Source organism: Equus przewalskii, chromosome 6 (assembly GCF_037783145.1).
Source record: "Equus przewalskii isolate Varuska chromosome 6, EquPr2, whole genome shotgun sequence".
NCBI classification, from domain to species: domain Eukaryota; kingdom Metazoa; phylum Chordata; class Mammalia; order Perissodactyla; family Equidae; genus Equus; species Equus przewalskii.
Window position 1 is genome coordinate 66,828,430 of NC_091836.1, and position 15,461 is coordinate 66,843,890.

Consider the following 15,461-nt stretch of genomic DNA (forward strand, 5'->3'; position numbering starts at 1 on the left):
CATTCCCTCTATACAGGCGTAAGTACGGCTAGCAGAGAAGCACGGCCATGCTGTCATGGGGCTTTTATTCTTCATGCACATAGACAACCTCTTTTTATTTTCAGGATATTTAAAACAGATTCAAGAATACTGATCTTAGGGTTTTTGTTTTTAGATTAAAACAAAGTAGGTTTATGGTTGTTTGTATTTAAATTTCATTAACTGCAGTCGAGCATTCATTTGCTGTGTATCTCTGTGCCACTTTCTGCCACCACGTCCATGAGCAGTTCTCAGGCCCATGTGAGAAATTGACAAGTAAAAGTAATTAGATACTATTCTCTGGGGACCCATAGAGGTTGGGGTTGAGGCAAGTAATCCAGTATGGAAGATCAGGAAAGGCTGTCGTGCAGAGCAGGTATTGAAACAATACCTCAGAGTTTCTCCTTTCAGATTGTTAGTGGAAAAAACAAGCATATGAACCACAAAAAGGTCATTCTGCATGATTGCTACTAAAATATAGGCAAAGCATAAGTTAGAGTACAGAAGAGAGTCAGATCAGTCCAGGGATGTCAAGGAAAGTCTCAGAATAGAAATAAATCTTGAGGGCCCGGCCCCGTGGCCGAGTGGTTAAGTCTGTGCGCTCCACTGCGGCGGCCCAGGGTTTTTGCCAGTTTGGATCCTGGGCGCGGACATGGCACTGCTCGTCAGGCCATGTTGAGGCGGCATCCGACATGCCACAACTAGAAGGACCTACAACTGAAATATACAACTATGTACTGGGGGGATTTAGGGAGGAAAAAAAGCAAAAAAAAATAAATAAATAAAAAGAAGAAGATTGGCAACAGTTGTTAGCTCAGGTGCCAATCTTTTAAAAAAGAAAAGAAAGAAATCTTGATCTGAAATTTGAAGAATGAGTAATGGCAGATCGATGAGTTTGGGATTAGAAGCAGAATAAGAATTAGAAGCAGAATTAGAAGATTTCTCTAAGCAGAGAAATCACATGTCAAAGCCAGCAAGGTATGAAAGGTCATGGAATATTTAGGAAACTCCTGGTGTATTAGGATAGCAAGAATATGGGGAAGAAGTAGAGAATGCCCTGCAGGAGATATGGCCAAGAGATAAAAAGGAACCAGAGGATGCAGTGTTTTGTTTGACATACATAGGAATTTGGACTCTGTCCTGAAGATGATGAAAACCCATTGAAGAGTTCTAAACAGCGGACTAGTAAGAAGTTTTTTGTTTCAGGGAGATTTCCATCCTGGCATTCATGTGGAGGATATTGAGGGAGAAATGAGTCTAGAGATGAGAGAGACTATTTGGGGAAAAGCTGTAGTAGTTTAGGGTAAGAGATGAGAGCCTGAACAGAGAAGAGGGTCAGGTTTGAGATATTTAAGAAGTAGACTCAGGAGGAATTAGTAGTTGATTAGATGTGAGAAATGAAAAGGGAGAACTTAGGATAAACACTGGATGGGTGATGGTACCCAATACCAGGCTATGGAACAGAAGAGAGGAGTAGGTTAGGAAATAATTAGTTTGCTTTCGGACATGTTGAATTGAAGGTACAAGGAGGCCATCCCAAGAGAGGAAAGCAATTTATGTACAAAAATCAGCATTGTTTCATCTTAATCACTCCTCCTAAGAAGAGGATAAGTGGCAAAACATTTCTTCATTTTATAAACAGGGAAATTGATAACAATTATCCAGATATTTTACAGTAAACATTACTTAGTGATTCACTGGACTCGTTAGAATTTGAACTCAGAACTCTCAAAAATGGCTTCCTGATTTTAAGTGTACCATCATGATTCATCTGGTTTCTCTTGAACAGATCTCAAGATGAGTTTGTTGTATCTGATGAAAACCCAGATGAAAGTGAAGAAGACCCACCATCTAACGATGACAGTGACACTGATTTCTGTAGCCGAAGACTGAGGCGACATCCCTCCCGGCCAATGAGGCAAAGCAGGCGTTTGCGGAGAAAGACCCCAAAGAAAAAGTACTCCGATGATGATGAAGAGGAGGAGTCTGAGGAGAATAGTAGAGACTCTGGTAAAAATAATTTGCATCCACATCACACTAACTCAGTAAATTCTTATGACTTCTGGAGTTGATTTCTTAAAATAAAATTCCATTCGATTGTAATATAAGCTTTTTGGTGAAACTTTGAGTTCTATTCCTATGACTCACTTGTAACTCATCTTTTCACAGACAGCATATCTAAGAAAATAGAAACACATAGATGGGTTAACTTCATACCAAATTCATTTAGGATTGTGATGCATGTTTTGGTGCCAGTCGTTTCCATGCCTAGACTTTATCTTCATAGGGTTTCTTGGGAATCATTCTCAGTAAGCTGAGAACAGTCTTCTCAGATGTCTAGCTATTGAAGAGAGAAGGATCACCGGTTATCTCTAACATTAAGATCATGATCAGTGATTCATTCGTTTTTATAAATTAGCAGTGGTTGAAGTTCTTGTAGCTTATGCTTATCCCTATTAACTGAATAAATAGTGAGGGGCACAGCAGCTAAAAGAACAGATGTGAATGCTTTATGGACTTGGCAGATAGATAGCTGTCATCTTACTGAAGAAGTGCCACAGACAGAAGTATTATATCCCTGATTCTGGACAGACTTCTGCAATTTTTTTTTTTACAGATTTTATTTTTTCCTTTTTCTCCCCAAAGCCCCCCAGTACATAGTTGTATATTATTAGTTGTGGGTCCTTCTAGTTGTGGCATGTGGGATGCCACCTTAGCATGGCCTGATGAGCGGTGCCATGTCTGCGCCCAGGATCTGAACCAGCGAAACCCTGGGCGGCTGAAGTGGAACGTGCAAACTTAACCACTTGGCCACAGGGCTGGCCCCCTCTGCAGTTTTTTGTTTTGACTTTTTTCCTATACCTTCTGAGTAAGTAGAAACATCATGCCCCTTGATCAGTGATTATTTCCTCAGAACAAGGACAGTTTCCTGTTCCTTGTCCATAATCACAGTACAATTATCCAAATCAGAAATTTTAACATATCTAGTCAACAGTATACATTCAGATTTTATCAGGTGTCCCAATATTGTCCTTTGTATCAATTTTTTTTCCTAGTTCAAGATCCAATCCAGAATTACACATTGCATTTATTCATATCTCCTTAGTCTCCTTTAATCTGGAGTTTTCCTCAAATTTTGTCTCTATTGACCTTGACATTTTTGAAGAATACACCTGGTTATTTTATAAAATGTTCCTCAATTTGGATTTTTCTGTTTCCTTGTGATTAGATTCAAGTTATACATTTTTGGCAGAAATATCACAGTATCCTCCAGATCTCTTTATTTCATTATTTTTCCCTTTGTAAATAGTAAGTAATTTATAGGAAGATATTTTGAGACTGTGTAAATAGGCTCTTCCTTCTTAGATGTTTCACCCAGTAGTTTTAGCATTCATGATGATTTTCTAACTCCATCATTCCTTTTATATTTATTACTTGGTGTTCTGTAAAGAAGAGCTTTCCCTTCTCCCTCATATATTTATTTCTTTATATTAGTATATACTTGTGGCTTCTTATTTTAGTCAGTGGATACAGTATGTTTCCATCGCTATTTAGGCTCAGTTTTTCCCAGATTTGGCCAGTGGGGACTCCTTCAAACTATCTAGCCATTTTGAAATGTTTGAAATCCATTAGAGAAGAAGGCTGGATGTGATAATTCAGTGGAATTTGTTAGCACTCCTAAAAAACTGCACCGACACAATGCCATAGTCTGATTCTGGTTTATTGATCAGAGATGGTAAGAACAGTGCTATTTAGCTATGCATTGAGAGTTTAACTATCCCTGTGTGATAAATTTAGCAGATTTTAATTCCATATGGGAAAAAGCCAAAAATATAACTCAGATTCCTTATTTCTTTGAAATAGGCGCATCAGTTTTCTGTGGTTAGGGAGTTTAACCTCTGCAGTACATTGTAAAGTTATGGCTGTAGCTGTACATCTGCACACATAAGAACAGCAAATTGTCGTGAGGCAGAATAGTAGTTATCCACCAAGAAGAGCAGGTGTGGCAGCCGACTGGGTAGCTCTAGGTTGAATAAGAGGATTATAGAAAACATCTTTTAGTCTTGAGGATTGGCTGCTAATACTATACATTTGTGAGGTTTGGCAGTAAAGACCCCCACAGATTTACTCTTACTTTTGATAAGAAAATAAGAGACTTAAAAAAGTTACCATTCATTTAAAAATTGTTATGACTGAACTCTCCTCAGTAGCTTTACATTTTTATAACCTAACTGCATTTCTATTTAATAGACTTAAATTTTGTATTTGACTTCATTTTAAATGTTTTTTACAGAAAGTGATTTTAGCGATGATTTTAGTGATGATTTTGTAGAAACTCGGCGAAGGCGGTCAAGGAGGAACCAGAAAAGACAAATTAACTACAAAGAAGATTCAGAAAGTGATGGTTCACAGAAGAGCTTACGACGTGGTAAAGAAATCAGACGAGTTCACAAACGTAGGCTTTCCAGCTCAGAGAGTGAAGGTAAGGAATAGATCTCTCGTTTATGGAAATTTGGACAAGGCAGAAATAGAAGATATAAAGTGAACTCAGGATTATAATTCTGTACCATTTCTTGGACAGAGTATTCTTAGATAGTATAACCAGTAATATCTTTGAGGCAAAACCCATTATTTTATGCCTGGTCACTATTTGTAGTTTAAATAAATGATACTTGATAAGGTACTAATTTATAAGTTCTCCATTGTAATAATTAAATTCTTCATTGAAACTGGAAGAGTCTCAGAAAGTCGTGATCTGAGCAAGATTTCTTCCACTCCCTTATTATTCGTGGCCCTCATTTTGAAATAACCTCCTTTACCTCCATGAATAGCTGAACAGTTCCTGAGCAAGGTGCCTACTGTCTGTTTCCACCTTGACTGTGAACTTCAGTTGGTAACTGTTTTATTTCTTAATACCTTTAGCTTTGCCCCATACCAGAAGTGCAGGAAGAGCTCTAAAATATGAATTTGTGATATCCATTTAGTCTTTGTAGTTATTCCAGAGTTCTTCCCAAGTTCATTTCAAATGACTCTGACCCTCACATTCCCCCTTTCTTTTTTATATATTTAATTCTCCTTTGTTATGATCTGTTTGCTTTAATAGATCCTTGTCAGTTAAGTTTGAGCCCAAGCCAGGAAAGAAGGGGAAAAAAATGTTTGGATATGAGAGGCTAAAGAAGAGAGGTGAACATCTGTTTGAGTGTGGATTTATCTTCATGTGTCATTAAAGACAAACAAATTCATAAAATTCAGAATTCTCAAAATTAAAAACAAATACTTGTTGAACTAGTCACTATCCTAGGCAGTGAGAATAGAAAAGTGAACAAAATAGTCAAAAAACATGTAACTCCTTCATGTAAATCTTATTTTAGTTGAGGGGAGAGAGGTAATAAACAAGATAAATAAGTGGAGATAAATGCTGTGGGGAAAAATAAAGGAGAAAGGAGGGCTGGGAGAGTAGCTGGAATTTCAGATAGGGCACTAGAGGAAGGTCTCACTAAGAAGACAGCTTCTGAGTAAAGACCTGAAAGAAAAGCTGGGTGTGTATCATGCTGTTATCTAAAAGAAGAGTGATATGGGCAGATGGAACAACAGATGGGAAGGCCTTGAGTCAAGTTTGTGCCTAGCATGTTCAGGGAACAGAATTGAGGCCAGAAGGGTCGGAGGAGAGTGAGTGAGGGGAAGAAGAGCAGAGATTGAAGCAGAGAGATCAGCAGGGGCCACATCAGGTAGAGCAGTAGTCAGCGAACTACAGCCTACCTGTTTGTGTAAATAAAGATTTTCTAAATCAAGTATTACTGGAACACAGCCATGTCCATTTTTTTCACATTAATTTAAATTTAAAATAGCCTGATGTGATGCGTGACTACTATATTGGCTATGCAGCAGGCCACTGTATAGACTTTGGATTTTATTCTATGTGAGATGAGAAATAATTGGAGGACTATGATCTAACTTATGTTTTAATTTCCTGTGGTAGCTGAGGTATGAATAAATTGACGGGGACAAGGACAGACTCTAGGAGTGTTGAGAAGCAATTGAAATAGGCTAGTTGAAAGATGATGTGGGTAAGATTAGGGCAATTGCAGTAAAGGGGTGAAAAGCAGTCAACTTATGGATGTATTTTGAAGGAAGACCCAAAGGATTTATTATTGGGTTAGATGGGAGAAAGAAAGGAATCAAGGATGACTAAGCAATTGGAAGAATAGAGTTCCCAATAACTAAGACGGTGGAGACCAGAACCAGCGCAGTTTGAGGTGGAATTCTAGGAGCTCAGTTCTGGACATATTTGGTTTGAGATCCTCTTTAGAAGTCCAAGCGTATATGTTGAGTAGGCAGTTTAATACATGAGTCTGGAATTTAGAGGTTGCCTAAAACAACTATGAGAGTCATCAGCATAGCATATAGATGGTATGCAAAGTCATGAGACTAGGCGAGATCCCCTAGAAGTAAGTATAGACAAGGAAGAGAAGACAACATTTGAAGACATTTAATAACATGGGATGGAGAGCTCAGTGTTTCAGATGTCCGGCTTTGGGTGCTCAGTTCTCATCTTTCCTTATCAGTGTGTTTACATGATTAATTTGAGGGCTAGTGAGAAGGGGTTTCTTAGTTTCTGACCAACCTATGTTCCTTTAATTTAAGGATCATCAGATTTCTTCTCCAAGAAATCCAGTTCTGCTCTTTCCTAAATTATAGGTAAAAGTACACTATGAATCATATTGGACATTATTATGGGACTGAGAAGAGAGAGAAATCAGGCCAATTATTGAAGGGAAATATTTATCTACAAGCAAGTCTGAAAGCAGGGTGTGGGGGTGAATAGGGGAAGAAAAGGGGAATTACTGAAATCTGTTTATGGTTAACTATGCCAATGGCTTAAATATGCTGTTTATTCTAGAGAGCTATATGTCCAAGAACTCTGAAGATGATGAGCTAGCAAAGGAATCAAAGCGGTCAGTTCGAAAGCGGGGTCGAAGCACAGATGAGTATTCAGAAGCAGAGGAGGAGGAGGAAGAGGAAGGCAAACCATCCAGAAAACGGCTACACCGGATCGAGACAGACGAGGAAAGTTGTGACAATGCTCATGGAGATGCAGATCAGCCTGCCCGTGACAGCCACCCGAGGGCCCTGCCCTCAGAACAAGAGAGCACCAAGAAGCCCTATCGGATAGACAGTGATGAAGAAGAGGACTTTGAAAATGTTGGCAAAGTGGGCAGCCCATTGGACTATAGCTTAGTAGACTTACCTTCCACCAATGGACAGAGTCCTGGCAAAGCCATTGAGAACTTGATTGGCAAGACAACTGAGAAGCCTCAGACCCCCAAGGACAACAGTACAGCCAGTGCAAGCCTGGCCCCCAATGGGACAAGTGGTGGGCAGGAGGCAGGGGCACCAGAAGAGGAAGAAGATGAGCTTTTGAGAGTGACTGACCTTGTTGATTATGTCTGTAACAGTGAACAGTTATAAGACTTTTTTTCCATTTTTGTGCTAATTTATTCCACGGTAGCTCTCACACCAGCGGGCCAGTTATTAAAAGCTGTTTTATTTTTCCTAGAAAACTCCACTACAGAATGACTTTTTAGAAGAAAAATTTCAACAAACCCTGAAGTCTTTCTGTGAAGTGACCAGTTTTGAACTTTGAAGATAAATAATTGCTGTAAATTCCTTTTGATTTTTTTTTCCAAGTTCATGGTCCTTGGTAATTTCATTCATGGAAAAAAAATCTTATTATAATAACAACAAAGATTTGTATATTTTTGACTTTATATTTCCTGAGCTCTCCTGACTTTGTGAAAAAGGGTGGATAAGAATGCATTCCGACTCTGAGGGCCCAAAACAGAATTAGGGGTGGGAGAAAGCACTTGTGCTTTAGCTTTTTCATATTAAATATATATTATATTTAAACATTCATGGCATAGATGATGATTAACAGACTGTTTAAAAGTTCAAGTCTGTATTGTTACTGTTTGAGAACTGTAGATAACATCATACCTAAGTCATTTAGTAACAGCTTTCATGAAATCAACTTGTTTACTATTGGAGATTACCACACTTAATAAAGAAGAGACCGAGAAAGTACCATCATAAAAAACTCTAACTTAAGTTTCTGTTATAGCGGAGTTTCTTGTTTAAAAAAAAAAAAATCATCTGAAAAGCATTTGTACAGTAAAATGTATAGTGAAGCTTTGACAACCAGATTGTGCTAGCAACAAGTTTTTTCAAACAGCTTTATGCAGTGGTGATGAGGTGGCCTCTGACACACCATCATGGAGAGTTATTAGGGACATGAGCGTGGTCTTTCTTAAGGCCCAGGTGGACTGTAAACTTTGCAGATTGTGTAACTTGTCTTCTGGCCACTTAATATTTAAATATCTGAAATATCATTTTGAAAGAAGTACATCTATACATAACTTACATGAAGAGATGCTAAGCTGACAGTGGTATTTTAGCACATTTGAAGAAGGGGAAAGGATTTTCAGGTGAATTTTAACTGGTCTATTCTTGCCCTTAGTATCTACTTCAAATTGAAGTCTACAAACAAAGCAGTTCCTTTGGGAGGTTTTTAGTTGAGTTTTAGCATGTGTGTGTGTGTATATGTGTGTGTATGTGTGTGTGTTGGAATTTCCTATCTGCCTGGATATATTAGCAGGGTTTGAATGTAGTTTTGGCCTTTGGCCATTAGACTTCTATTAAAATTCATTAATAGTCACACAACCAACAAAGAGTTGATTGAGATCCGCCAGTGTGCTTAATAGGCATGACATCCATTTCAAACATCTCAACACTTTAAAGAAAGAGACCCTTTGTTTCAAGAAAAGGGGTTTGTAACTAACTAAATATCTAACATGTAATTGACACTAAAATATGAACTTTATCTTACTTAGTTTCTGTTACAGCTGTAAAATTTCAGGCAGAGCCATAAATAACATTGTACAAAGTGTAGCACTTGTGATTAAACGTTGCCTGTCAAATTCTGAAACCTTCAGCCATTACTTCTGTGAATACTTTTGCCCTGGGATTCGGGTTTTTCTGTTCCAGTGTTGTGTCTGTTGCCGGCAATGGACACACCATATCTGCTGCTGGCCCAAGGAACTTCATTAATTTTTCTTTCCAAATTAAGCATTATATATGCTAGTCAGTGTATAGGAAAGCACTTCTCTTTTTTATTATTAAAAAGCTGGCATTAGACTTGCATTATAAATACCTCTCTAGAAACTTTATACTCCTTCTTTTCCTTCCTCAATGGGTGTTGCCCTTAAATCTTATCTTTTGGCCTTGAAAGTTTATAGCTGTTGTTTTCCGTTGTTGGTTCTTTTGTTTTGTTCACTTTAGTTCTGTAGTACCTGCGCATTAATATTTTTGCTTTGGTTCTAGCAATGTATATGTATCTGTATAAAAAATAAAATAATGAAAGCAGCCTAAAACTAGGATGCACCAATAGCATGTGGTTCCAAGCAAGTTGTGATTTTTATTTGGAGACAATGCTCCACTGGAAGGGAGGGAAGGGCTTACATTCACAGACAGTAGAGCAGGGCTGTGTAAGGAGCCACATTCACTTACCAAGCCTCCTTTCTAGCTAGGTTTGTTCCATTTATTGAAAGTCAGTTAAGAATGTTAGCCTTTTTAACTATCTAAAACAGGTAATAGAAGGATTCCTACTAGTGCAAGGTAAGTGGTTAGAATGTGCAGTTGGCCTCTCCTGCCCCCAATCTCCCTCTACCATTTTAGTCCTGCAGCTGGATAAAGCCACTACCGGGTAGAAACTCCCATGTACCCTGTCTCTACCTCTCGACACACCGGCTCCTGCTTCCACCTGTTAGTTCTGCTCTTCAGTTAAGCAAGTGATAAGAAGTATTAAATGGGTATTTATTTTACGATGCCTAATGTGAAATAAGGAGTTTTTTTTACCCTTCTGCCACAGAGAGCAAAGGTAATCTTTTCCCTAGCAAAGCCTGAGTATTCCATTTAGCAAACCTCCCACTAACGTGGGCTTTGATACCACTTTTGCTGCCTGTTATTTACCAAACTTGAATTAAGTGTTTGTGAACTTTAAAGTGAGTGTATCCCTTCTAACCTTACATTCTGATTAAACCAATTAATTATGTTTCATCTAGAAAGAGCGCAGTCCTAGCAGCTGATACTTACAAATTATTGTCACGCAGATTAATTATGGGTGATTAAATGTTGAACAGTGCAAAGAAGATTCTGCTGCTTGGTGTTTAGATTCAATCCCTCAATGAGTCTGTGTTCACTGAAATGTTAACTCTGAACATGCTTTGAAGAAGTTAAAAAAAAATACAGGAAATTTAGGAAGAAGTAAACGTTCTGTGTCCAAAGAGATAATTAAGACATTAGGAAATGGACAGAGTATAGGAAAGCAGCATTCATCTAGAGTTTAGAACATCTTGGGTCCTTATTAGAGTTTTAACCATGGATTTAAGTTCACGACAGCTGCTATATAATAAAGCCCTTTAATACTTTAAACCCCTTTTTTGAAATACAAGTTGGACTCCTGTTATCAGACTCTGCAGTCTAGCAAACATATTAAGGGGAGATGTAGTTTAGTACTCAGAATATTTAGTTTGCAATTTCTGTAAAGCTTTGAAAAGTAGTCAAATTTTCATAAAGCAGAAGCTTTGAATTAAAATATGTGAAAAGAACTCAGACTGAAAATAGATGTTTTGGTTTTGTAGACTTGCGCTGATGACATAGTGTTTAATGTAAAACATTTTCCATTGTTGGCACATTACTAGAGAATGATGGTGGAGAGATTTTCAAGAATATACCTAATATATTGACATTGAGTTTCCTTGACACATCCTTTTCCAGTTGGTCAAGGTTGCAAACTCAGAGAATAAAGAGGAGTTTCATTTAGAATAAATTCATGTCTACTCATAATCTTTTTTTAAAATGTGACCTGCCAAAGAACCAAGGACTTCAAATGCTGAAGAAGTTGTTGGAAAAAAAGATTTTTAAACAAATTAATTTTAGAAGGACATTACAAACTTCAGTTTTCAATTTGGTTGATAGAACCCATCCTATAATATGTATTTGAGCAAAGTAACATATATTAAGAAAAATTTAGACGTTTACTTATCATTTGAGTTGAAGTGATGGGAAATGTTAGCTGTTTTTAAGTGGGATTGATGGAATTTCCTTTGTCACAAGGAATGCCTTTTTTAGCTTATGTTTGTGGGAATAAGAGGTGTAAACCATGTGTCAGTTTGTTCTACCATATAACTGAAAGGAACCTAATGAATCTACACGTTTAGTATTCAGAAAAAGTTGTGAACTCTGCCCTTCACGAACATAGTGGAACAAGTCCATGATTCATGGCGTTGCCTCACAGCTATAGAACAAGTATTCAAAGACCCAGGTCTTTTTTTTAAATGGAATGAACACATAAAGGTATGTGTGTGTGTATATATATATATATAAGTTAATATGTATATACATACTTTAGATGCTAGAAGAAATAAATGAATCCTTTGAAATCATTAATTGACATTATAAAAAGAAAGGGTAAAAAATTGTAACTGATAAGAAATTATGAACATTGTTTAATTACAGAAAGTCCAGAGAGAGAGAGTGAAGTTCCTCTTCTTGATTTGACATTCTAAAAATATATTACTGGTTCTCCAAGAAGAGAGAATGCCAAGACTGCATTATCTGCTGTAATCTGCCTAGTCCTCTGCTTCATATCTGTTACTAAACTTTCTTAGAATAAAATCCATTCCTACTTTATCCACCATTCCCTGTACCTGTAAACCTACCTTGGAAGTGGCAAGCTGACTGCTGATTTTCTTCATTATTTTTATACCAATCTTGAAAGACAAGGCCCTTTGCTGTCAGTGTATTTAAACTGGGTTCTTGTGTTATGTGTACACTTAATAATTGTTTTCAAAATATTTCACTCCAGTTTAAATTTCATTTAACATTTTTTCAGTGCCAAGAATTGCTAAGTAACTATGTGACATTTATTGAAGAGAGACTCTTTCCCCAGCAAGCAAGCAGTCATTTCAAACCGAAACGTAGTGTACTTGGTATATAACCACTTCATATTGTACACTCAACACGTGTTTTATTCATATAAACCCTCTCAGAAATTCCATTAATGGATTTTCTTCCTCATTTTGGTTATGGAAGCTCAATTTTTTAATTTTATTTTATATTTATACCATTTCACTCTGGGAAATGCTGCAAATCCAATTCTGGCACATTATAGTGATTTCGGTTAATGAAGATGTTAGTCTTATTTTAATAACTTTAAGATATGTCTATCCTATGCATAAGTTATATGAGAGGGCATAACAAATTATCAGACAAGTAGAAATGTATTAATTAAGCTCCTTAGACATTTTAAACGAGAAAAACATTTTTAAAGGAACTACATTTGTGTTTTTTGCCAAACCGGTACAAGCTAGAAAATGCACTAAGGACTGAGTGACCTGCCTTGTTCATTTTGCCACTGGATGATGTAAGTTAAGAATGGAGTTGTTAACCCTAACTATATATTTTCTTGACTTTCATCAGTTTCTAAAGAAATCTAAGCTAAGTGTTTGGGGTTTTGTTTGACCTGTATTGATTGAGTTCTGGTCATAGCCAGGGGCTGCATGTCATGCACATGGACGGCCAGAACACAGTCATTGGGAAACTTAATGGCTCAAGACCTTCTGAATCGTTTAACTTATTTTGTATGTTGCAAAAAAAAAAAAAAGTTTATTTTGCTTGAGAGTCACATTTTTTATAACTGTACAGCTTTTAAGGGATGGGAGGTGGAAAAATACCCTAAAATAGGATGTTAGATTTTTACAATTGTGTTTATGCTAGAACATCTACAGGTGCATTACGTAATTAAACCTAAAATTGTTAAAAAATTTGTGCCATGGTCTTTTTCATTCTCCTGCCGTTTAGCAGAGTTGGTGCATGTGAATACTGCTATATGGACAAGCCTTTAAATTAGGCTAAAACCCTTGTCTCCAAAGCTTTAAGATCATTGCATGAAAATTTTACACACACGTACACGTACACACACATACGTACACAGTACATATACACACAGATCTAGTTTATGTTAGTGGAAATGGGTTTTCAACTTCAGAACAGCGATAATAGCCCAAATCTGGCAGTTAACAGCATATTCTTACAGTGCGTGATTTTTGTGATGCCTAACTGGGGTATTCTGAATGTTGGTCTGGTGTTTTGTCCTCTTATCAAAGTAGCTTCTTGATAATGGTATCTGAATTGTAGCTTGCCCAAACCTGCCAGGAGGTTTTGTAGACACCTCGAAAGGAAGTGTCCTGTGCTGGGATGGGGGGATGGGATGGGGCAGGCCTTGGTTTCTTTTCAATCTGTAAAAGGAGGAAAAACTTAAATTGCTTGACTTGGTTCTTGTTATACTGTAGACTTAATTCCACAGGAATATTTGTCACTGGAAGCATGGCAGGAAGAGATATCAGATTCCAATTCCAATTCCAATACCATCCTTATTTGATAAAAAGTATATTGAAGTCTTGTAGAGCTGCCAATTCTAGCAGTCTTCTACATGGCAGATTTTACCATGTTATACTAAGACGCCTTTGCTTAAATACCAGTACTTTTTGCCGTCTGATAATTTTACCATCCTAATTTCTCACCTTTGTAGCATAAGTGTATTCTTGTAAAGAATTAAATTCATCTAACTGTGTCATAATTTCTATCTAAGCTACCTTTATCTATTGTCAGCTAATGTGAGATGTCAGTTTCTTTGCTATCCTCATTGGTTTAGAGGTGAAGCCTGAGAATCATGAATTTCCAGGTGGAGAATACAAATTCCAGATAAGAATTTATAAATGGTATATATTAGATTTTCATTTTGATTTTAAAGTAATAGTAGCTGGGATACAGGGAGTGTTTGATCAGAATGCCTCTTGGATTTTCAGACGTGCTTATATGAAATGCTTTATTTTCCTATGCATAAAAAAAAATTATTCCTGGAATAGATTCTCAGAATGCTTTATTTTATTTCTAGGAGATGAGAGCTAAAGCAGAAGCTCTGAGATTAGCATAAAGCTGTTAAGGTAATCAGGAACATGCTGTTAGTCAAATAGGGGAAGCTGGAGTGCTCTCTGCCACATATAACATACTGCATGTCATGGGTGCGGGGGAGGGGGGAGACTTGAAAACTGGAAATGTGATTCTGATATGCACAAAGTAAATTTTGTGCACAGAATATATGGGAATTCCTGGTAGCTTAAAGCTTCGGGGATTAACTGCAGTGTATGAACACCTAGTGTGTTAGAATTGCAATGCATAGTTGTTTAAATATAATATTCCTTGTAAGTGACAACCAAAATATGTTGTGGCTGGTGCCAATATTTTTGTTAATGAAATGTTCAATGTCTCACTACAGTCTGATCAGCACTCTTGGTGTTATAAGCCAGGCCTAAAGCTATTTTATAGCTGTTGGCCTAATTGTGTAACTTTTTCTTTCAAAATGTTTTATTACAATACTTCTGTCATTTCTTTCACTTAATATATGTCAATTGTCATAATAAAAAATTTAAATAATTTGATGTATTTAGCATGATGTGTTTGCAAACTTAGTTTATTTTAAACTTTATGGCACATAGGTAAGAATTTTCTATGGCAGTGGATGAAGCTTGAAAGTTTTTATCACCCCAGCAATAGATGTTCTGTTACTATCTAGAGATTAAATTTGCAAGTGCATCAACTTCCCCAAAATAATTTTTAAGGCTATTTGCCAAGTTGGCAAATTATAGATATCAGAAAGATATTCTTGATTTCTATCTTTAGCCTCTGGAGAACTGACACCTTAAAGACACCTTGGACTTGCTCTGTGTGGCCCTGTGGGAGCACAGAACTAGACCAGAGGGCAGAAGCCAACAGGCAAAAGCTTTCCATCAATTCTTTGGAAAAACTTTTTTACAGAGTTTTCTAATAATAACCTTGGGGGTGAATTCTCACCAATAGGGGCTATTTGGGTTTAGGCTGAACTGCCACTTGACAGGAGTATAAGAGATGAACACCTTTGAAAAGGGGTTAGGCCAGATGACTTTAAGGGGCCCTTCCAATCCTGAGTATGATTCTCATCTACAAATGCTGATTTGAGAGATTTTCCTTACTCATGGAATATAGTAAGATTCACAGCAAGCTGATTTTCTTTTTCTTTTTTACCAACAATCTAGTGGAGTTCATCACTATTCGCAATTCTGGTTAAAAATATTAACTAGGTAAAGAACTTTTTTCATCAAAATTTCACTTAATGGAGTGGATTCACAAATGACAAGCAACAATGCTTCTCGATTGATTTGAAATTTTCACTTAAACAGAATGAGTCAAGTGGAGGTTACATGCTGTGTTGGAGGCTAAAGGTGACAGTGGTGTGGCAGCCTCGAGAGAGTTCAAAGGAGTCTTTTCTGGAGCTGAGACGGGTCCAG

At 37.1% G+C, this 15,461-nt stretch overlaps 1 protein-coding gene across 3 annotated transcripts in view; it reads left to right on the forward strand.

The window, feature by feature from the left end:
• Positions 1 to 14,576, forward strand: part of RSF1 (remodeling and spacing factor 1) — a 146,008-nt gene extending 131,432 nt beyond the window's left edge. For all 3 annotated transcript variants that reach the window (XM_008524529.2, XM_008524530.2, XM_070625791.1), the window contains 3 exons: positions 1,808 to 2,028; positions 4,313 to 4,501; positions 6,920 to 14,576. In XM_008524529.2, the coding sequence (XP_008522751.2) occupies positions 1,808 to 2,028; positions 4,313 to 4,501; positions 6,920 to 7,488 (979 nt within the window). In that variant the 3' untranslated portion in view covers positions 7,489 to 14,576. The remainder of the gene's footprint in view (positions 1 to 1,807; positions 2,029 to 4,312; positions 4,502 to 6,919) is intronic.
• The last annotated feature ends 885 nt before the right edge of the window (positions 14,577 to 15,461 follow it).